This window comes from Trichoderma camerunense, assembly GCF_050948025.1.
Source record: "Trichoderma camerunense strain CBS 138272 chromosome Unknown V8C40scaffold_1, whole genome shotgun sequence".
Taxonomy (NCBI): Eukaryota; Fungi; Ascomycota; class Sordariomycetes; order Hypocreales; family Hypocreaceae; genus Trichoderma; species Trichoderma camerunense.
The window spans coordinates 1,093,057-1,112,676 of NW_028145369.1; the positions used below are offsets into that span (position 1 = coordinate 1,093,057).

Here is a 19,620-nt window from a genome sequence, read left to right on the forward strand (position 1 = left end):
AGCTTGGTCAATGAAGCACGATAACCGGCGTCTCAATCCTATCAACTCGCCGGCCTTGGAAGCTCAACCGCGTCATCACCTAGTGTACGCTCTGCTAACCAAAGTAATCTGCGGTGAACAAATTTGAACAAGAAGTTGGAAAGCCCTTGTGTCTGGGGGATCCCCCCTGTCTCACAATGCTCGCAGAGCCCCGAGACACGAGTCAAATCACACATGATGAACCTGTGGTGGCCTGTTGTCGCGTACGACCCCTTCAAGTCATTCTTTCGTACCCAGGCTAGAGCGGATAATCGCTAGCTACTTACTGTCTTGGTCTATCGAATTCTCGACGTCAAGATGCCGCGGCCAAAGGTTCACCCAAGTCAGCGTCAGCGTGCCGCTGAAGCATGCAACTTTTGCCGCGCGTCCAAGAAGCGGTGCAGTGCCACAGTACCTTGTACCGCCTGCCAGAGACGCGGCATCGGAGACTCGTGCTATCTCACCCATCGGCCTCGAGGCTCCAGGAGGGTTCCGCCTCGGACAAGGAGCTCGGCCCCGGAGCAGGTCCCGACCTCACCGAGCGGTGGAGACGGTATCCCGGATAGCCTGGATGCCTCGCTGGATCAGCTTCCGCAAGAGTCTGCATGGAGCCGGGCCGGGTTTGGTCAGGTTGTTGCTCCGGAGTGGTGCCCGGAGGATGATCCAACTTCTATGGACAATGATGCAGATGCCGATTACCAGCCGCTTACTCCGTCCGATTCCCGAATAAGCATGTCCGATGCGACAACGAGCAGATCCGCACACCCATCGACGCAATTACCAGCGAGGCCGGGGTCTCCAGCTCTAGAACCGGAGTCGCATGCCCGGATGCTACTGAATCTACGAGGAGAACGAGGTAAGGCGTCATACCCTCATCTAAGCACGTTATACATGTAGATCCATAATGAACTAATATCGATATCCCGTATAGTCTATATCGGCGAGGCTGCATCTCTATCGTTCCTTCAGCTCATCAGAGATACTGTGACGGCTCAAATTGGGCCCTCCCAATTTTCTCACAATGAGAAGCGCGATAGTATGCTGGAGACAGAGCCCTCGGCTGTTGACTCAAATGGTTTAGAGCCGGCCAATTGCAACATAGATTTAGAGGGCAGTCTACTCTACGCCCGCACCTTCGAAGCTGCTGTAAGCATGGCGACAAAACCTTCAATCTTTTATTTGCTACGGACGGTGCTAATCGTATATAAAGACGGGCGGGCTTTTAGATATCTTTGGGCCAACAGAAATAGAAGATATTCTATTGAAGACTGGAACCGATGGGGTTCAGTCTCTTAGCCCATGCCAACATGCCGCCGTTGATCTTGTGATAGCCATTGGAGCTCAATGCAAATCTCCAATGGATGCACAGCAGATCGGACCAGCCTATTTTCGCCAAGCACAGCAGCGTGCATTCGCCGGCATGCTAGAGGATCCAAATATTGACATGGTCCGCGCCTTTCTTCTAATGGCCTTTTATATGCTTGGTCACTGTCGGAGAAATACTGCATTCATGTACTTGGGGATTGCGTCAAGAGCTGCAGTTGCTCTTGGAATGCACAGTCCACATTCTTACACAGACTTAAAGAATCCATTGTGTCAGTTGAGGTAGGCTGATTCCGGTGAAACTTCTCAACTTCTTCTAAAACTAACCAATTTTTACAGGCTTCACATTTGGATGAGTCTTTGTGTCTTGGATATGCTAGTATGCTCTATACTCGGGAGACCGCCTGCAACTGCCGGCTTAAGGGTAGAACTTGATACTAGCATCATCGCTTCGTACCAGCCGTTAGCCTCACGGCCCGATTCACGCACTGCAAGCTTGTTTGCGTCATACAAAATACTTACAATCATCAACGAAAGCATCGATGCTCTATACGGGAGAAAAGTTGTGTCCACAGGCATGGTGGAATCCTATTTGAACAAAATTGAAGACTGGAGTAAAGGTCTTCCTAGCTTTCTCCGCAATCCTCTTACATCCAAAGGCTCTCCGTCGCAAAAAGCCGCCTCGGACAGCATACACGTCGCTTGTCTCTACTACTTTGCCATCACTCTTGTCACTCGGCCTATACTTATATCCAGGCTCACGTCTCGCCGCAATTCCGCAACACCTTCGTCTTCACCTATGGCATCCGCCTGCCTTGACGCGGCAGTATATCTGGTGCAGACATGCTCGGAGGCACACAAATCAGGCCTACTGCTTGGTAATATGTGCATATTAAAGTAAGGTATTTGTGTGAGTTGAGTTAGATGAAGAGCTAACAGCTAGGGTTAGAGCCTTGATATTTGCCGCTGGGCTTATCCTTGGATTTGACATGTTTGCGAAAAGAGAGCTAGATTACGAGGTTGAAGTAGCCTTCCGCAGCGCCAAAGACGTCCTCGACTTCTTGGGCATTCAAAGCCCCCAAGCCAGCCATTACTCAGAAATTCTAGGTCTTCTATCCAATGCAATCAGGAAACGACGGATGAAACTGTCTTCACGCCCTCGAAGTAGGTATGTTGGAAAGCTGGTTTCTTTTAGCGATGGAGGAGACTCTAGTCAAGACAACATCACCAACGACAATGAGGCTCTGTCTCTTAATAATACTGGAGGGCTTTCAGTTTCAGTTGGAGAAATTGGTGGAGTTTGGAGCGCCGATCTACCGGCGCAATCTACAGAGATGGATGAGGATATGTTGCGAGGATGGGATAGTTTGGATCTGTCACAGTGGGATAGTTTTCCCTTTTTCAACCCAAGGTCGTTCTGGCCCTGACAAGGTAGCATAATCGATGACTATGACGCACTGGTGAGACATTTGTTCTCAAATTTCTGCTGTTACATATTCTGGAGTACAGAATTTCCAATATATAGATTCAACTAAGTACAAGTAGCCAATATTTAGATCTTATGGATGTCTATATGCACAATTCCAGCAGGTGGATGGCATTGTACGCCGATACGAGTGTCATTCACAGTGCGTCGGATAAAGCACCTCTGAATGCTGTGGCCAACACTGATAAGCATACCACAAGTATGTATGTTGGCCGCCTCCGACCATCCAACGGAGCGCTAATGAAGTTTCTATGACAAAGTATGCGGAGGAGTGACAGCTCTAGAATACGCACCGGTATTCTATTGTTCGCCTACCAAAACAATAGAGGTGTATAGCCCCCTTTCTCTGAGGCTTGTGCCAACCTTGATGCGGCTATAACACCTGTCCATGTGCAAGGGGCATAGCCGACAACATCCGCGATAAGCCTTTCAGCTTTCCCCAGCTCGGCGTTCTATCACAAGGCACTGACGTGAATGGCGGCAACAAGGGAGAGATAAGGGTGAGAGATGTGATTCACGTCAGGCGTTCGCAACTTGATCTGTGCAGAGTCCTTTTCCGCTCCATGGATGACCGTGTACCCGTATCAGAGGTCATGGAGATAGATAAACTTCAGCTTCACCCAACACTGCCGTCGTAGTTTTAACTCTCAAAATACATTCGGGGCAGTCCTCGCTACGCAAATACAACTACACCGTAATATTATACCTTTTTCTTTACTCTATCAAAATGGGCTCAAATTTCCCTTCAGGCTGGAGACGCCTCAGTGTCGGAGTCATCGGAGGTGGCATCGGTGGCATGTCCGTTGCCATTGCTCTCCGTCGCGCCGGCCACGATGTAACCATTTACGAAAAGCACGACTTTGCTGGTGAAGTCGGCGCCTCAGTCTCATGTGCTGCAAACGGCACACGCTGGCTTCACGAATGGGGAGTCGACGTTGCGAAAGGAGATCCGGTTGTGTTAAAGAAGTTGATCAACCGTGATTGGAAGACGGGCGAGCCAGTCAGCGTCTATGATTTGGACGACTATGAAGAAAAATGGGGATATGTTTATAACATGTTTCACCGACAATACATGCATGCCATGCTGAAGGATTCTGCTTTGGGAGAGGGCAAGGGCACACCAGCGAAGCTAGAAGTGAACCATCAGGTGAGTGGAATGATCGAGTATATTCGAAAACAGAGTGAAATGCTAATAATTTCCGGCAAAGTGTCAAAACATTGATATTGATGCGGGCAAGATTACATTTGCCAACGGAGTTACGGCTCAGCACGACCTCATCGTAGGTGCAGATGGCATCGGCTCAGTTGTCCGCAGCGAAATCGGGATTCATCCAGCGAAACGACCATCCGAGCAGAGTTGTCTCCATGCCAATGTCACAACAGAAGAAGCCGTCAAGCTAGGCCTTGTTGACTACTCACAGGACAGCGCGCTGGAATATTGGGGCGGCCAGGAGGGTAAATGGGACAAGATTGTTTTGTCGCCGTGCAACGGAGGCAAGCTTCTGTCGTACTACTGCTTCTTTCCTCGGTCCGTGGGCGATTACTCTACCCATACTTGGGGAAATGATGACAGGCCGGTGGAAGAATTACTTGCGCCGTACCCGAATCTTGATACACAAGTGCTGTCACATTTGAAGATTGGAAAAGAGATCCGACCGTGGCGGCTATGGGTGCAGTGAGTATTCGAGATGACTGAAACTACCTTGATCAGTCTGCTGATTACGATGGCCTAGTGACCCTTATCCTTTTATTCACAAGAATATGGTCTGCTTGTTGGGTGATGCGGGACACCCGGTATGAATTCACTTCCTTTTCAGGATGTAGCTATGGCAGAACTAACACAGTATCAGATGATGCCCCATCAGAGCCAAGGCGCATGTATGGCCATAGAAGATGCTGCTGCATTGGGAATTCTCTTCAGCGAAAAGTACTTCAGCGGAGACATCAGTGAAGCCCTGGCGGTGTATGATACAGTCAGACTCCCTAGAGTGACGAGGGTACAGTCAGCCGCCGCAAAGGCAGCATACAACATTAACGAGAGAATTGGTGAGTCGAGTTCATTCATGTCACTTCATTTGGCTAGTAATGAAATTAATAGTTGTCTAGGGTTCTCACAAAATAAGAACATCTCGACATACAAAGTCGAGGACGAGAAGAAGAAGCTGACCATTGAAGAGATGAATGCGTAAGTCAATTAACCCCGAGCTGTGGTATGAGATTGACGGCTAATGATGATGAATCAGATACGACATGTACAAGGATATTGAACAGTCTCTGGCAGAGAAGCGTGGAGCTGCATTCCGTGAAAAGTACATTCATGGACTGCCAGTTGGCCTTGAGCTTCCAAGTGGTATCATCATTGGACAAGAGGCATGAGATTGGAGCAATAGGCGTCGTAGTATTGGCTACAGTAAAATTGTAAATAATCATTAAATATTCAATTGCTCACAAGAGAACCCTATCTTGAAGCGGAAATTATTCATAGTGTCAATTTAGCCATCGAGTGTGCATATCTCTTCAATGGTGCTAGGCGAATACTATTGTCTCACTCAATTACTGTAAAGTCCATCACCTAATCAATGTTTGCCAACGCGTATATTTATGCATATGTCTTTATAGTATATTATGGAATAATACCATTGTGAACAGTAGAAGGAAGTTTTTCCATAGTTACCATATGAACGGCATCTGATTAAGTGGAATGAATGACATAGAAATCGCAAAACATGGATATTGGTTACTATATGAAGAGATATAAACAAACGTATAAAGCTACAATCTTAATTAACATCCAAATAACCTGCATTCATATCATCGTTAATTCTTCTTCGCCAGCTTCACATTATACTCCAGGTCCCATTCCGCTTGTGAGTCTCCTGTACGAGGCTTGAACTCAACAGTCAATCCATCCTTTACCGCGAATACGCTGTCATCTTCGAGATACTTGGAATCCTTGTCAAATATTTGAGTAGTCAAGGGGCTGTATCCTTCTGTTTGAACCTGTCGTGATATGTTAGAAATATGTACAGTGAGTAACGAAATAAGGCTTCTTACAATGAGATGGATGTGTGCGGGTCTGAACTCGTGGCGATCCATAAGCTTCAGCAACTTTCCTGCAGGACCATCGAAAGGAATCTATTCGTTATAAATTAGCATCGAATTTTCACTACGCAACTTCATCTGTGTCTCAAAGGAATTCTTACAGGATATGGCGTAGGGCGGAGACAGTAAAATGAATATCGACCCTCTGCATCGGTGATGAACTTGCCACGCAGATTGCAGTCAATCTGATCATCATCCTGCTGCTCATACAGACCTATTTATTTCACTCATTATTTAGTGACTATTCGCATTTAGGATCATCATTATACTCGTACCATTTGTTGAAGCTTGCCAAACATCCACTGAAGTGTTTGGGAGTGGTTTTCCCGTCTCAGCGTCCGTCACTTGGCCATGCATGTAAGCTACCAAGCCATCCTTGGGAGTGTTGAATGTGATAGTAGTGCCGTTCTCTCGGACTGGCGCGTCAGCACGCCAAAAGGGTCCAAGAATGGCAGACGATGTGGGTGGCTTGTCTGTCTTGCTGGCTTCTCTGTATGTGATATCATCAACGAGCCTAAAATTTGTTGTGTCAGCTCTTACATCAAAGGCAAACATCTATAGAGAGTATCATGAGAAGCCACATACGATTCCAGGCCAATGACATCGCACACCAGTTGTCCCTCGTTGCGCTTGTTGTTGCTCATCTGGCCTGCCCAGTTGATCATTTCCACTCCCGCCAACCATTCCTCTGTCGTTAGATTGACCTCGCGCGCAAAGTCATGAACATGTTGAATCAGAGCAGATAAGACGGTTCGCATCCTGGGGGTTGTGTTTGGGCCCATGGCTTGAATAACATGGCTAGTGAAGTCCTGGCCAAGGCCGCCATCATATGATTGAGAACCCATCTTGAAGATTTTGCTGATGTTAGATGCAGGTATCGATTGATTCTGTCCGTGTTATTGAGTTGAGAGGAGAATTGAATGCTGTATGACGGGTTATTATTGTCTGGGTTTAAGTGGTGAATGTCAAGCCTGGAGTTCGACCTTATAACTTGAACTCACGGCTATCCGAAGCGATCTGGATACCCGTGCTTGCCGTCCAATTAGTAAATAGACGATTATCAAAGAACGCATAAGCCAAAAATGACGCCTGTATCGTTCGTTTTTCTCGTTCGTTTCGCCTCAGCCATGCCCCGAGTCCTGTATCCGCCTCGCGGGGTTCCCCCGATCCGAATCCGAATGTGGCTGCAGTGTCGGATAACATCCCGGATTTCCTGATACTGGATGGTTCAGAATCTCCCCCGCAAAGGATGAGCGCTAATAAGCCGCTCGGCAGCGGATCATAGTCCCTAGAAGCGCCTGTAGCCCCTCACAGGCCGTGAATTAATATTCGACTGAGGTTGAGTTGTCGGATAAGGGTCCTAGTCATGGTTGATTGGCTTGGTCTCGTGAGAAGGATGAAACTCCAGGCATAGATGTGCGCTTACGCAATCTGTTTACAGTAACAACACAGCATGAGGGTATATTGAGAGTATTTTGTCATGTAAATTGCTTCATCCATCTATAGTCTTCTAATAAACCCCATGCAAGTCTACTTCTACTCCAATCGGTAATCCTTTTCCTCGCCCGTTTCCCATTTTGCTTCATCCGAACCGTTCGGCCGGCTTGCCCTTCGGAATCCCAATTCTAAGCCCTCAATCTCCGCCACCGGCTTCACTGCATGCACCTCCGCTTTATACTTGTCGGCATACCACTTATCCAGATACTTTGGGTTCTCCACAAAGTCGGGATACACTTCCCGCATACGCCGCAGCACCGTCCCCGAGATTTGGTCTACGCTGTTATGGTAACGTAGAGCGAGGACCTCTGGACCCATGGTATCGCGAAGTTTCTGCTGAACGTGTTCCGGTAACAAGCCGACTTTGAACAGGAGGAGATCGTAATGTAGGAGGCAAACCTTGCCGTGCCAAGAGCCTCCGCGAGTTGCTCGATGATAAAGGCCGATGAGTGCTGTAATGGCGCCGATACAGCCGGTACCGTAGTCTGAGATGGGAAATGGGGGCACCATGGGTTCGTTGACACCCATGAACTTGCCTTGCTCCCACGCGATGCCCGTCACCTAAAAGTTATAGTGTCAGAAAGCTTATAACTGAGATATCAGTCAGATGGGGTAGAGGGAGGATCTTACGCAATCTGAAATCTGCTGCCAACCAGGACGAGAGGCCCACTCGCCCTCGTATCCAAAACAATTCTCATTAACGTAGACGAACCCTTTGCCTCTCTTGATCGCCAATTCCGAAAGTTGCTTAGGGCCATATCCCAGCTTTGCAATCGCTCCAGGACGATATCCGTCAACCACAACGTCGGCCTCGGCCAAGAGCTTCTCAAAAGCCTCTCTTCCCTCTGCAGACTTGAGATCCAAATCCGTCGCTCGCTTTCCCATGTTTCCGTCCACTTGGAAGAAGGGCACATCGCTGAGATAAGGAGCTGTCACTTTAATGACTTCGGCTCCATATTCACCCAAAATTCTGGTGATCGTAGGGCCAGCAATGATTCGACATAGCTCCAGCACTTTGATACCGGATAGAAGTCGGTTATCTTTAGTCTGGAGAGGTATCTGTGGTGTCTTATCTTCTAAACCCTCAACCGACCATGGCGGAAGCGACATGTTTGTTTTGCCCTGTGAGTCAGATCAGTATACGCTGCCCCTGGCTTTAATTCCAAACCTCCAAATTGCCGACTTACGTGCGGAGTTTTGAGAAACTCGGCATGTGTATATGCTTTGATTCCAGCTTGTCTATTCTGCGCATTCAGCTCTTCTAATTCATCCACCGTAAATTTCTTCACCGCAGATTCAATGGTTTGCACAATATCTTCATGTGTCGCCAAATCAGGCCGATACGGTTCTAGTCCAATCATCTTCAGCGTCGTCGACGCTTCCAATGATCCATGGATATGGTAATACTCATTAGGGTTTTTGGTGGCATATAAATTGGCAGACATGCGGCGATAAGGATCAGACTGTGCCTGCAGAAAATCCGTGTCTACATTCGGCGAGAGTCAGCAAAGGCACCAGCTTACATAGATTGATACACACAAACCTTTTAGCATGCTCTTGACTCCCTTATCAAGCTTTCCATATCCCCCAACTCTGGCCAAGTACGCTTGAAATAGGAAAGCTGTCGTCTTTTCAAGATCAACCACGATTCTTCTCTCAGGGACCTGTCCATCTTGCCGCGTGTCTGCGAGGAGGGTTGCGACGGATGCTTCAATTCCCTTGAGCGCTGCTGTTGTTTCCGTTTCCTTGAATGGGATCGGAAAATAAGGCTGATCTCGTTCCGCGACAAATTGGACATATTCTGCCCGGCTCGCTACTCCAGCAGGCAAAGATATAGGATCAAATTGATTGCAGAGATACTGCAGAATGGTAAGGGCCTCTTTCTTAGAGGAGTACGTATGTTTTGATGTCCCGTTCATGATCGCGGAAAAGAGGCAGTACCGACCAGATGCAGTCAAAATAAATAGTTGATTGTGCTTTTGCTTCTCGTGGTATTAATATGTCGTTTTGGAGCGAATTTTTATAAGTCGCAAACGGCGTTTGGTGATGCCCGTGGCGATGTGAAGATGCCCTTGCCGTCAACTTAGGTATGTGATGTAGATGAACTAAACGGAAACTCGCTGTCTAAATCCTAAGCTTGACCGAACAACACAGATAAAACAAACCTAGAGACATCATTACTTGGGAGATTCTTAGCTGAAAACTGATGGATCCACGATAATGAATTTGCCGCTCAATACGCCTAAATTCGCCTTTACCATCTCGGGATCCCGTATCCGATTCCCTAAAACCCGGACTCCGACACTCAGTGGGGCCGCGCGCCCTTAACCGACACCTTTACATCTTCAAGACCATCTTACATCATTGCTCTCCCCTCATGCTGATGGCTTTTCTGCACAATTGTTCATTACCAAGGTCGGATGTCCATCGGCGGAATCGAGCAGCCCGAAAGATCTCAGTGAACCGCATCTATCCGCGTGAGTCCCATCTCATCCGCCCGTCTCTTAACCAGGGGCAACGCCCATCCCTTGTGCATACCAGATCAAGAGTTGAGGCGCTCACTAGCTCTATTTACGCAGGACCACCTATTCAATTGAGAAGGCTATTCGTTGAGAGAAATCCCGAGCCATGCCGTTCCTTAAGCTACAAGACCGAGACCGGCAACTATACTACACCTTGAATGCGCCTCCAACTACAACCTCATCGTCTGACAACAGTATAACAAACATCGTCCTCATTCATGGATTGGGTTCTTCGAGCTCTTATTATGCTCCGGTTATTCCGAAGCTTGTAGATGCAGGATACTCCTGCTTGGCACTGGATTCCCATGGTACGCACATACTTTGTAACTTTTATACTATGCGCTGCTTCTAACTCGACTCAAAATGACAAAGGCGCCGCATTAACCCCATTGACTGGCCAAGGCGGCAGCCTTGATACTATAATCGATGATATTGGTGCCGCCATATCAGCTCTCAATATCTCACCCAGTCGCACCATTATAGTGGGCCACTCCATGGGAGGAATTGTTGCTCCTGAAGCCGCTCTTCGGTACAAATTTGCTGGCACTGTTCTTTTGGGCCCTGTTTACCCAAACGAGACTCTCACAAAAGTGCTCCAAGATAGAATTGCCAAAGTCCAACAAAGTGAGAATATGCTAGCCACTCATCGCTATTTAAGGCGCTGAGTACACATGTGGTTCAGCACTAACTGGCTAATTTTCCTTTCTTTAGATGGAATGGATCCTTTGGTAGACGTCATTCCCATAGTTGGAACGGCATCCTCATCTACACCGCTGCAACGCGCCTTCATTCGTACTCTCCTCCTGGCTCAAACTCCAGAAGGCTATATCGCAAACTGCAAAGCCATCGCATCTGCCTCGGTCCCAGACTACGCGAGCATCCATACGCCTCTCTTGCTCGTCAACGGCGCTGAAGACTTTGTCTGCCCGATTGAGCTTTCTCAGAAGATATTTGACAGGTATGTAATCGCATTTGTTCCATGTATGTAGCAAATTGCTTACTCGCTGCAAAGCTGGGGCTCGAAAGATAAGAATCTACAAATTCTCGATAAAACTGGCCACTGGTACTGCATTGAATCACCGGAAGAAGTTGGGGACGCTATTTTTAAATTCGTGAGTGGCATCAAAACAGCGTAACTTTGTAAAGTACATCAAAAAGAATAGTATATATGCATCCAGATATGTCCCAAACGCACTTCAAGAACAGGATTTAGTACCCCGATCTAAATTTTCGACTTTGTCTGGCGGCTGTATAGTGCTCTCAGATCCTTTCTCAGAATTTTGCCTGTAGGACTTCTAGGAATTGCATCAATGAAGATTACACCACCCCTTAGTCGCTTATGATTCGAGACTTTGTTTTTAACATAGTCAATAAGTTCGCTCTCAGATACCTTTCCTTTTGCTGTAGGCACAAGGGCAACGTATGCCGTAGGCACTTCCGTGTCTTCTCGGTCTGTGCCAATCACTGCAGCGTCAGCAACGGATGAATGCGACGTTAGAACGCCCTCAAGCTCGGCTGGGGCAACTTGAAGTCCCTTGTATTTAATCAGTTCCTGTAGCGTAACTAGTCAGATTCTTGTCATGCTTCTCCGTGAAGTTGGAAGGTCAAGACTCGCCTTCTTTCTGTCTACCATGTACAGCACATCCCCTTCCATTTTGAGAATATCGCCAGTCCGGAACCATCCGTCAGCGGTAAAAGATGACTTATTGGCTTCGGGATTGTTGTGATATCCTTTGGTGACCATTGGGCCTTTTAGCAATGCCTCACCTGGTTGTCCCGCCTCGACATCGTTATCATTCTCATCCACTAGCCTTGTAGACAAATGAGTTGTTAACTTTTCTTCAGATAAGCTTTGGTTAGTTGTTCTGATCGTACCTTAGGCTAACATTCGGTAATAATGGACTCAAACTTCCCATAGTATCCTTCCGCTCTGGTGGAGTATAAGTAACAGCACCAGTTGTTTCACTTAATCCCCAGACTTGATAAACGATGCCTTTGAGCTTCTTGCTGGCTGCCTCTTGTATCTCATAGCTCATCGGCGCTGCAGCAGACGTAGCATACTCAACGTTCTTGAATTGGTCCTTGACAGCTGGATGCTTTGCAATCGCCATGTATATAGGCGGCACAGAGAAGAAGAAGGTCAGTTTCAGTTCCGCGAAATATCGAACGAAATCTTCAAACTTAAAAGTTTGCATCCAGTATACGATGGCTCCTTCGTAGACACAATTTATGAAGTAACTTTGCAAGCCAGCGATGTGAGCTGGGGGTAAATGACCGAGCGTGGACCTAGGAAAAGAAATGCCCATTTTGGACCATGATTCGCGGCCCATAGTGCCGGGAAGATAGCATTCAGAAACCATGTTCATATGAGATATGAGGACGCCTATGACAGTTAAGTATCCTTCCATCATCGCGAATATTTGTCCATCTTACCTTTTGGTAGCCCAGTAGTACCTGATGAATACATAATGCATACCTTGCTCTCTTCCAGCTCTTTCGGATCAGTGATTCGTCTCCAATCCAGGGATCCTTTGAAGTCGCATGCCGCTGTACCATCAGCGCTCACCAGCTGGATCTCTGGGTATGATTTCAACACAAGAACATTTTTAGCCGGTAGTCCAGCATTGCGAGCAGCGCTCAAAGCAACAGCTTTCAAATCTTCGCTGCATACAACGATCCTACCAGGTCCGTCTTTGATCTGTCTTGTTAAATCTGACACCGTAGAGGAAGGCGACGCAGCTGAATAAATGCCATCTGCAGCAAGCACAGCGTAAAATATGCAACCTAGCGCAGATTGCCCAGTAGATATCGTGACGACCACGTCTTTTCCGGGTCCTTCTTTACCAATGCCAAATTGATGGCGAAGAAAGTAGGCAAATTGGCGCGTTAAATCGCGAGCGCGTGCCTTGGTGATAATATAAGAAGGGTATTTAGCCTCAGCAAATATCGGCGCGTCTTCTTTTGCTTGAGATTCTTCAAATTCTGAGCAGAACGTGTGTCAGTTACTCAAACCGAGATGAGGGCTGTGGCGCTGGGAGGAGTTGGAGATGGCATCGTGCGGAGTAGCCATTGTTAGCATACCGAACAAGAGAGTAAGAAGATCCAGGTTTGGAACCTCCATCTGTCGTGGGTTTGAGTATATCATGATGAATGAGCTGGACAAAGTATATGGATATACGTGTTTACGAATCAATTCGATCTAATCGCCTTCATACAAATACTGATGTTGCAGGAGGGTGTGTCACTGTATATATGTACGAGTATGTATGCCAACAGGGTGGTTTGAAGGCCGCAACTCTTTCTCTTCCTTCGCTCCATCTCCCCAGCCGCCACTGTCTCACAAAAGCAAGCCGAGGCCCATGCAGCTGAAAAGCGATTTGATACACTTATCAAGGTATCTTCCTCCGTGGATTGTACACTAAATGCGGAGTGTCGGATGTGGTTGGCCAAGCGCATGATCAACATCCTTGGCCCCTCATTGTCTCTTCTGCAAGCTACGCCCAATTTGTTAAAATGATCGAGGCTAAATGCATCTACAAGGGGCATGTCTGGGGAATTTACCCCAGTGAAGCGGGGAGCGGGAACTTCAAAGCTGCCGGAACCGTGAGGCCACCTGGAGATAGGGAGGTGATATTTTCCTTGTATTCATACTTACCTGTATTTTGTCTCTTCAGTTCACTCCCAGGGATTTGAGACGAATAAACTGACAAGACAATCTTTGGACAAGGTCTTCCTCCACGCGTATATCCGACACTATCGCTACTAACATGAGTCTAACAAGCCCCCTTGCCCCCCTCTTCTGCCCGACGCAGCCCGATGCTATTGATTGATGTGCCCAAGCCATCGTTCATTTCAAGAAGCGCCAACCATCGAGGCTTTCGTCAGGTAATCCTGCCAGCTCAATAACACGCCGCATGGGATATTGCTATCCAGATACATAATACAAAATTGACCTTTTTACTCAGCGCTCTTTTATACTCATTGGCTGGTAAGAAATTGAACCTGAAGGGCTAACGTCGATCAAATCCGCGCTTCAACTAGTCTTGCGCTAGCTCTTATATAAAGTGAACTATTGCGACAACTCCTATCCGAACCTGCTACAATGACTCAAAGTCATTAATCTTCCGTAGTATAGTGGTCAGTATGCAAGCTTGTCACGCTTGAGACCCGGGTTCAATTCCCGGCGGGAGAGCGCCACCCTTACAAAGGGTTCTTTTTTTTGTTTATTTCACCTTCATTTCATCTTTCAAGATGGATCTTTTTTTCTCTCATTTAATCATAATACTCAATTGTCTCTATTTATGAAAACTATTTAATCGCTCTTGGGTATTTTGTGCTCTCTATAAAGAACCTGTTCACATCATCCTGATCAATTGCCAAATGAAAGAAAATAACTGCAGTCTTCAACCAAGCCAAAACATCAATTGTTATCGCACCATCTCTTTCTCAATGCGCTTTCCCACTCCCCAAAGTTCTTCACCATGCCATCGATCCATAGGATTTCTCCAGTGTGTAAAAACTGATTCAACGGCGGTACCGTAAACCACTCATGGTCGCTACGGCAAACAACATCAAGCTTGCGATCGCCAGTCTTGTTCCCAGGCTGCTTGATGATTCCATTCAAGCACTTCTCACAATAAGTGTCCACACAGAATTGGCACAGGTAGAAATTCTCAGACATAGAGATGTTATTCAAGCATTGGGCGCACGCTTTATTGACTGACTGAATATCCGGCAGCTTCGGCTCGACCCTTGTGCGTACAGGAGAAGCTAGTGGTGTGGTCATTGCAGCAGCCCGGTTGACTTTTCTCATAGATCGGGCCAGTGCTTGCGCATTTTCGGCATCATTGGCTGCGACAAAGATTTGCAGCAGGTTTTCTACTGCATACCGGTCGTTGCGCGGCTCATCGTCCAGCAAAATATCGAGACTGTTGATGACCAGGCTTCCCAGCAACTGTCGGGCCTCGAGCTCTTTTTTGAGAAGACGATAGAACATTGCGAGGTATATAGATGCAATGTTGACATCGGAGCCGTATTTGTCCGCAGGGATATCCAAATTCTGATGCTTGCTTTGCTTTTCTTGGACCTGCTCTAATTTCTCCAGCCACTCCATAGCTTCGGGGGAGGTGAGGTCTGTTTGAAGGATCTTTTGCTTATATAGAGCAGACAGCTTTTGGAAAGAGGTTGCATGTCCATGGCGCGTTGGAACATTACCGCGCGGTCTATACTCAATCAAAGAAATCTGCTCAAAAATAGCAATCGACTGATCGAGATCGCGATTGTACGCGCAGGTGTTCCCATATGCCAGACGCAGATAAAGCACACCCATCTGGTTGCGTGTAGTGTGAGCAATCTCGATGGCAATCTCATATTGGTGCAAAATGAATTCCACCTCCCCAGTCTTACAAGCTGCTTTGGGAATCCATTCCATGATAAGAGGCTTGTCGCAATTTTCCAGGAGTAGATCTGTTAGCAAACTCGCCTCCTTCTCCTTGGTAGTGGTTTTCTTCGCCAATTCTTGAAGCAGCTTCATCATTTCAGAGTGCAGATTCTCAGTTGCCAACATTTCCAAATAAGCGATTTCAGCCTCAAAGTGCTCAGAAGCGTTCAAGTTTGCAGCTGGCGAGCTGTCGATCGCTTTGCGGAAGTACTCAAGTGCAGGCTCTCTTTTCCCGCTCATGTAAGAGCAGCGTGCAATGAGCAAATAATCTTTGTACAGCCGCCATTTACAGCTGGTCAATGCAAAGCCTTGTAACGCGCCATCTCGAATGCTTTTCTCTTCAATCTCAGCACACTTCAGAGCCTGAGTCAAAGCCTCATCGTACTGCCCATACTTGGACAGGCAGTAAGCAATGCGCCCGGCGGTTCCGACACTGTTATGATCCAATTCAAGGGCTTTGTTATAATGAATCAGGGCATCGCTATAGAGTCCCAGCATCAGATATGTACTTCCGAGTCGTCGGTGCCAATGCGCTGTTTCGGGATAATTGGCCCATTCGATGGCTTTCAACACTCTCTCCCTAATTGGCGTTCCGGACCAGCGACTCTGCGCTTGAGACCACGAGCGTTCCTCGCTCATAAATGCCACGTTTTGGACAATCTTGAAACAAAACAGTGTCGGGACATATTTGTAAAAGTCTGCACAAAGCCACTGTTTTGCATAAAACTGGCCGATTGCTTGACAGATTCCCAAGTCCTCCTTGACCGATTTGGCCACAAAGTCTTTTGCTTCAGTCGTGAGGCTCGCAAGGATCTCGGGATCATTGAGCCATTTGCGAAGGCCTTGAATATTAGAGTCGGTAAGCACCTCTAGACCCTCGTTGTTCTTCTCATACATTGTGCTCCAGTCGTATATGATATCCTCGACGGTAAGCATGTTGTATATGCTCATTCCAAGCTCCTTCTTATGTTCTGATGGAACACTTGCCGGATCCAGCGCTGTTAAATGTTCTTGCCAGTACCATGCGGCATATTGTTTGATAGCCTCTTTGCCGTGATCCAGCTCCTGGTTATCGAACCACGATCTATCGTTGAAGATTCTCAGACAAGTCTTCAAGACACTGATGCGAGCCTTCATCATGTCAAATCCAACCATGACGCCCCCTTTGGTAGCATGAACAGTGTTTTCATTGCCATCGCGGAAGAACTGTCTCACTGATGTATGTGAAAACGTTACATATGTTGTCGATGGATTCGACCGAAAATCGACTTCGTTGGAAACGTCAAAAACTCCGGGACTTCGTGCCGGACTGAAATGTCGAGTCGGGCTAGATGTTTCAGCTGCAGGCGGACTGGTCGGGCTGCTAAAGATGCCTCTGCTACCAGGACTACCTCTACCAGCAGGGCTGACTCTTCGACCAGGGCTGCTTGTATCGGAAGAGCTAAGACCTCGAGGACGCGGGCTCTCATTCCTTCTATCTGGATAAACCTCTCGATGCGTTCTAGCAAAGTCTTTGAGCAGATCATCCGTGGTCAATCCATCTTCACGCTCAAGCGCAAAGAAGCACGAGTATTGGCCCCGCAATGACTCCTCAAGTCGCAGGGGAGGGTCTCCGAATTTCATGATGAGCGCGGCTTCCAACTGCTCCAACGTGAGCGATTCTTCGGCACAAGATACCCACTGCAGCATCTCGTTGAGGTCACGAGCATCCTCTTCCGAGATGGTGACAGAGAGATTGGCGAGTGTCTCATTAAGCATTCCGTTAATCTCCTTTGGATAGGATTTCAAGCTTTTAAGGATCGAACTGGGGTGTCGCTTCTGGTTGATCTCATTGAGCATAAACTTTGCTAGAATGAAGAGGCCGTCAACTTGCTTCTTCATGGACTCGATGACTTCCTGCTTGAAATCTTCCGGCGATCGACTGAGTATTCTTGAATGCCGCACGCCTTCAGAGATGAAGGCGCTCACATCATCTGCAATCCGATCCGGTGTCACGTAAATAGTTGTATATACCTGACCAACTGCATTCGGGTCCAATGCAAAAGACACTATGTCTGCCAAATAAGACCTTCCAGTCAATGCGAATTGCAATTTTGACGGCTCAGAGTCATCTTCGGGGGAAAGCAAGGAGAGAAGCTGCTCGATGTCACTCTGTTCCGCCTCGTCAATGCCGTCGAGAAAGATATAAGTAGTCTTATCGCGGGTATCATCCAAGAACGGCTGTACAAAAAGTCTCCTAAATGCGCTGGGCACTGTCTTGATATCGTCGCTGCTATGAAGCTGCCTCGCAAGTTTTTCGGCATAAAACGCATCGGTTTCGCTAAGTTGGTATGCGACATCTCGTAAGGCCTGCAGCACGGATCTTGTCTCGGGATCATTGGCGGAGAAGAAGAAATATCCCAACTGTGGGAGATTCTCAAGACCCCATGTAATAAGTCGCGACGTCAAGAAGGATTTGCCGGTGCCTTGAAGAGGAAGGGGCCAGTTAGTACAGGCAATAGTTGTTTGGTAATCAAGTTGTAAGAATGACTTACCAGGGTTACCGCACACCCATAGGTGGCGAGTCTCGCCCTGGATCCAAGACTTCAACCCTTCATCTTCCAGCAGCCAGTCGCCAGTACCCTGAACTCTATACTTGTTGAATGCATTGTACGAGTCTTCCGCATACGGTGTGGGCTCTAGCACCTCTCTCAATCTGTCTCTGTAGGAAAGCCCCCCATTTTGTTGCTGTCCCAACCTCATGTCCAGAATATTTTGATTCATCTGTGCGACGAGGTTCTCGACTTTGTCTGTCTTGAGGTTGAGTTCGGCAACACCGCCATAAGTCTCTGCAATGACTTGCCGCTCCTCTCCTAGAGTAAGGGCATTGAGCCTTTCTAGCGCTGGTTGAACAGGGCTCTCGATCCCAACGAGCTTTTTGAAATAAGCCTTAAATCTTCCACTGCGAGCGACTTTGGTGGCGATAACGAGAACCTCGAATAAAGTTGCCAGTATGGTAACGAGTTTATCACGCAGTGCAGGGCTAAGCGCGTGGTTCAAGTACACGTCCAGCCTCGATGTGAAGTCCTGTCACGCATTAATCTTACCGTCAACGTGCCACCCAATATGTCAAAGTTGCCTTACCTTAAGTTGATCGAATAGCTCTAATATTGAGTCGTACATAGAAGAAACATCGTGCGCGGCGTTTATGAGATACATGACCGCAGCAAAGATACCCTGTGCCGGCGGGAAAGCCTCTGACACTCCCTCAGCAACGATGTCTCCTATCAACTCTACCGGTCTCAGAGTCACTGCGATGGCATCGAAGATACTCTGGCGCTTTTCTCGAAAGTGGCTAAACTGGTCATTCTGAGTGGTCAACTGCTGCTTTAGATCGGAGATGGTCTTCATCGGTGGCTTCAGAAACTCGTCTAGTGTTAGGCCTTTGTCGGATGGATCTTTGAAGAGCTTCGCAGCATCCGCCAAGATGGCAGCAAACTGCGTCTCCATCCCCGGAGACTTCTGAGATGACTTCTTCTCATCATCACCCATCTTTGCGATCATGATGATGTTTCTCCCAGCACTCTCCGTCGCATAAAAAGAGCTGGGTATTTTAAATGTTCAAAATCTCATTTTCACGATTTTGGCTACACCAGCCTTTAGTCACTCCGCCTCCTGTGGGGGGCAAGACGTGCCAGTAACAGGGGCTCAAGAGCCTCAAGTGACAGACTAGACGCTTTCTCCGCCTCACTTACGCGCGCTAGATACCGAAAAGCCATCGACCCGCATGCTGATCCATGGTCGTTTTCGCGACAGGAATCGTCACCTGCACAGGGGTTGCCAGTTGCTGCGCCGTCATCGAAACCTTTCGACTGCTACCTAGAAGAGGCGGGGGCTTGCTACATGTATGTATCCGTCAAAGTTTCAAATTCGGTGCTTCCACGTTGCATCGGGAATAGGGGCGAACTCGCTGGAGCAGGTCAAATGTGACCAGCTGCCTTTCTTAAACTCAGGGCTCGCCTAATGCATGTACAATACTGGGCTGTGCTTGGCAGATCTTGGCCACCAATGCCACACACGTTGGAGTCAGTGTAACTCCTTGGTGTCTTTCCGAGTGGAACTGGCTCTCTCTCTGACTATTACATGTTACAAGGGTTTGACTCCTGCTGCCACCTGATCATCCCACTATCCACTCATATCTAAGCGTGTAAATAAGCTGTACATAAACAAGGCTAAAGGGCGATGGCCAAGGC

At 47.7% G+C, this 19,620-nt stretch overlaps 7 protein-coding genes and 1 non-coding gene across 8 annotated transcripts; 4 read left to right on the top strand and 4 right to left on the bottom strand.

The window, feature by feature from the left end:
- The first annotated feature begins 31 nt into the window (after positions 1–31).
- Positions 32–2,920, top strand: V8C40DRAFT_229580 (transcription factor domain-containing protein). The gene is made up of 5 exons (XM_083212505.1): positions 32–874; positions 950–1,164; positions 1,229–1,623; positions 1,681–2,238; positions 2,291–2,920. The coding sequence occupies exons 1-5, from the start codon at positions 337–339 to the stop codon at positions 2,766–2,768; spliced, it is 2,184 nt and encodes a 727-aa protein (XP_083078941.1). The 5' UTR covers positions 32–336; the 3' UTR covers positions 2,769–2,920.
- A 339-nt stretch (positions 2,921–3,259) lies between these two features.
- V8C40DRAFT_229581 (FAD-dependent oxidoreductase) lies at positions 3,260–5,315 on the top strand. The gene is made up of 6 exons (XM_083212506.1): positions 3,260–3,974; positions 4,036–4,502; positions 4,561–4,621; positions 4,678–4,873; positions 4,934–5,012; positions 5,071–5,315. Exons 1-6 carry the CDS (start codon positions 3,555–3,557, stop codon positions 5,201–5,203), a joined length of 1,356 nt encoding a protein of 451 aa, XP_083078942.1. The 5' UTR covers positions 3,260–3,554; the 3' UTR covers positions 5,204–5,315.
- A 238-nt stretch (positions 5,316–5,553) lies between these two features.
- On the bottom strand, positions 5,554–7,254 carry V8C40DRAFT_229583 (Intradiol ring-cleavage dioxygenase). Its single transcript, XM_083212507.1, has 5 exons — positions 6,515–7,254; positions 6,205–6,443; positions 6,031–6,143; positions 5,882–5,962; positions 5,554–5,827 (listed from the first exon to the last, which is right to left on the bottom strand). Exons 1-5 carry the CDS (start codon positions 6,772–6,774, stop codon positions 5,645–5,647), a joined length of 876 nt encoding a protein of 291 aa, XP_083078943.1. The 5' UTR covers positions 6,775–7,254; the 3' UTR covers positions 5,554–5,644.
- Positions 7,255–7,408: 154 nt separating this feature from the next.
- V8C40DRAFT_229585 (CoA-transferase family III domain-containing protein) lies at positions 7,409–9,630 on the bottom strand. The gene is made up of 4 exons (XM_083212508.1): positions 8,970–9,630; positions 8,614–8,912; positions 8,057–8,548; positions 7,409–7,987 (listed from the first exon to the last, which is right to left on the bottom strand). The coding sequence occupies exons 1-4, from the start codon at positions 9,343–9,345 to the stop codon at positions 7,466–7,468; spliced, it is 1,689 nt and encodes a 562-aa protein (XP_083078944.1). The 5' UTR covers positions 9,346–9,630; the 3' UTR covers positions 7,409–7,465.
- A 251-nt stretch (positions 9,631–9,881) lies between these two features.
- Positions 9,882–11,377, top strand: V8C40DRAFT_229587 (alpha/beta fold hydrolase). Its single transcript, XM_083212509.1, has 4 exons — positions 9,882–10,256; positions 10,321–10,572; positions 10,660–10,906; positions 10,961–11,377. The coding sequence occupies exons 1-4, from the start codon at positions 10,055–10,057 to the stop codon at positions 11,082–11,084; spliced, it is 825 nt and encodes a 274-aa protein (XP_083078945.1). The 5' UTR covers positions 9,882–10,054; the 3' UTR covers positions 11,085–11,377.
- Positions 10,961–13,314, bottom strand: V8C40DRAFT_7228 (uncharacterized protein). Its single transcript, XM_083223358.1, has 5 exons — positions 13,030–13,314; positions 12,382–12,930; positions 11,824–12,331; positions 11,564–11,759; positions 10,961–11,500 (listed from the first exon to the last, which is right to left on the bottom strand). Exons 1-5 carry the CDS (start codon positions 13,091–13,093, stop codon positions 11,171–11,173), a joined length of 1,647 nt encoding a protein of 548 aa, XP_083078946.1. The 5' UTR covers positions 13,094–13,314; the 3' UTR covers positions 10,961–11,170.
- Positions 13,315–14,068: 754 nt separating this feature from the next.
- Positions 14,069–14,140, top strand: V8C40DRAFT_t3. Its single transcript has one exon. It is a non-coding gene; the product is annotated as a tRNA-Asp (tRNA).
- A 101-nt stretch (positions 14,141–14,241) lies between these two features.
- On the bottom strand, positions 14,242–19,315 carry V8C40DRAFT_7238 (uncharacterized protein). Its single transcript, XM_083223359.1, has 3 exons — positions 18,512–19,315; positions 17,923–18,454; positions 14,242–17,853 (listed from the first exon to the last, which is right to left on the bottom strand). Exons 1-3 carry the CDS (start codon positions 18,929–18,931, stop codon positions 14,369–14,371), a joined length of 4,437 nt encoding a protein of 1,478 aa, XP_083078947.1. The 5' UTR covers positions 18,932–19,315; the 3' UTR covers positions 14,242–14,368.
- Positions 19,316–19,620: the final 305 nt, after the last annotated feature.

Bases quoted from the DNA above. Each gene is read 5' to 3' on its own strand.
- V8C40DRAFT_229580 (XM_083212505.1), top strand. From the start codon at position 337: ATGCCGCGGCCAAAGGTTCACCCAAGTCAGCGTCAGCGTGCCGCTGAA. The intron at 1,165-1,228 runs GTAAGCATGGCG...TCGTATATAAAG, and splicing joins CCCGCACCTTCGAAGCTGCT to ACGGGCGGGCTTTTAGATAT. The intron at 2,239-2,290 runs GTAAGGTATTTG...AGCTAGGGTTAG, and splicing joins GGTAATATGTGCATATTAAA to AGCCTTGATATTTGCCGCTG.
- V8C40DRAFT_229581 (XM_083212506.1), top strand. From the start codon at position 3,555: ATGGGCTCAAATTTCCCTTCAGGCTGGAGACGCCTCAGTGTCGGAGTC. The intron at 4,874-4,933 runs GTGAGTCGAGTT...ATAGTTGTCTAG, and splicing joins CAACATTAACGAGAGAATTG to GGTTCTCACAAAATAAGAAC. The intron at 5,013-5,070 runs GTAAGTCAATTA...ATGATGAATCAG, and splicing joins ACCATTGAAGAGATGAATGC to ATACGACATGTACAAGGATA.
- V8C40DRAFT_229583 (XM_083212507.1), bottom strand. From the start codon at position 6,774: ATGGGTTCTCAATCATATGATGGCGGCCTTGGCCAGGACTTCACTAGC. The intron at 6,144-6,204 runs GTACGAGTATAA...TGAAATAAATAG, and splicing joins TTGGCAAGCTTCAACAAATG to GTCTGTATGAGCAGCAGGAT. The intron at 5,963-6,030 runs GTAAGAATTCCT...TATAACGAATAG, and splicing joins TCCGCCCTACGCCATATCCT to ATTCCTTTCGATGGTCCTGC.
- V8C40DRAFT_229585 (XM_083212508.1), bottom strand. From the start codon at position 9,345: ATGAACGGGACATCAAAACATACGTACTCCTCTAAGAAAGAGGCCCTT. The intron at 8,549-8,613 runs GTAAGTCGGCAA...TCTGACTCACAG, and splicing joins AGTTTCTCAAAACTCCGCAC to GGCAAAACAAACATGTCGCT. The intron at 7,988-8,056 runs GTAAGATCCTCC...TATAACTTTTAG, and splicing joins GGCAGCAGATTTCAGATTGC to GTGACGGGCATCGCGTGGGA.
- V8C40DRAFT_229587 (XM_083212509.1), top strand. From the start codon at position 10,055: ATGCCGTTCCTTAAGCTACAAGACCGAGACCGGCAACTATACTACACC. The intron at 10,573-10,659 runs GTGAGAATATGC...TCCTTTCTTTAG, and splicing joins AATTGCCAAAGTCCAACAAA to ATGGAATGGATCCTTTGGTA. The intron at 10,907-10,960 runs GTATGTAATCGC...CTCGCTGCAAAG, and splicing joins TCTCAGAAGATATTTGACAG to CTGGGGCTCGAAAGATAAGA.
- V8C40DRAFT_7228 (XM_083223358.1), bottom strand. From the start codon at position 13,093: ATGATATACTCAAACCCACGACAGATGGAGGTTCCAAACCTGGATCTT. The intron at 11,760-11,823 runs GTACGATCAGAA...TTTGTCTACAAG, and splicing joins TTACCGAATGTTAGCCTAAG to GCTAGTGGATGAGAATGATA. The intron at 11,501-11,563 runs GCGAGTCTTGAC...GTTACGCTACAG, and splicing joins ACATGGTAGACAGAAAGAAG to GAACTGATTAAATACAAGGG.
- V8C40DRAFT_7238 (XM_083223359.1), bottom strand. From the start codon at position 18,931: ATGATCGCAAAGATGGGTGATGATGAGAAGAAGTCATCTCAGAAGTCT. The intron at 18,455-18,511 runs GTAAGGCAACTT...AATGCGTGACAG, and splicing joins AGCTATTCGATCAACTTAAG to GACTTCACATCGAGGCTGGA. The intron at 17,854-17,922 runs GTAAGTCATTCT...TTCCTCTTCAAG, and splicing joins ATGGGTGTGCGGTAACCCTG to GCACCGGCAAATCCTTCTTG.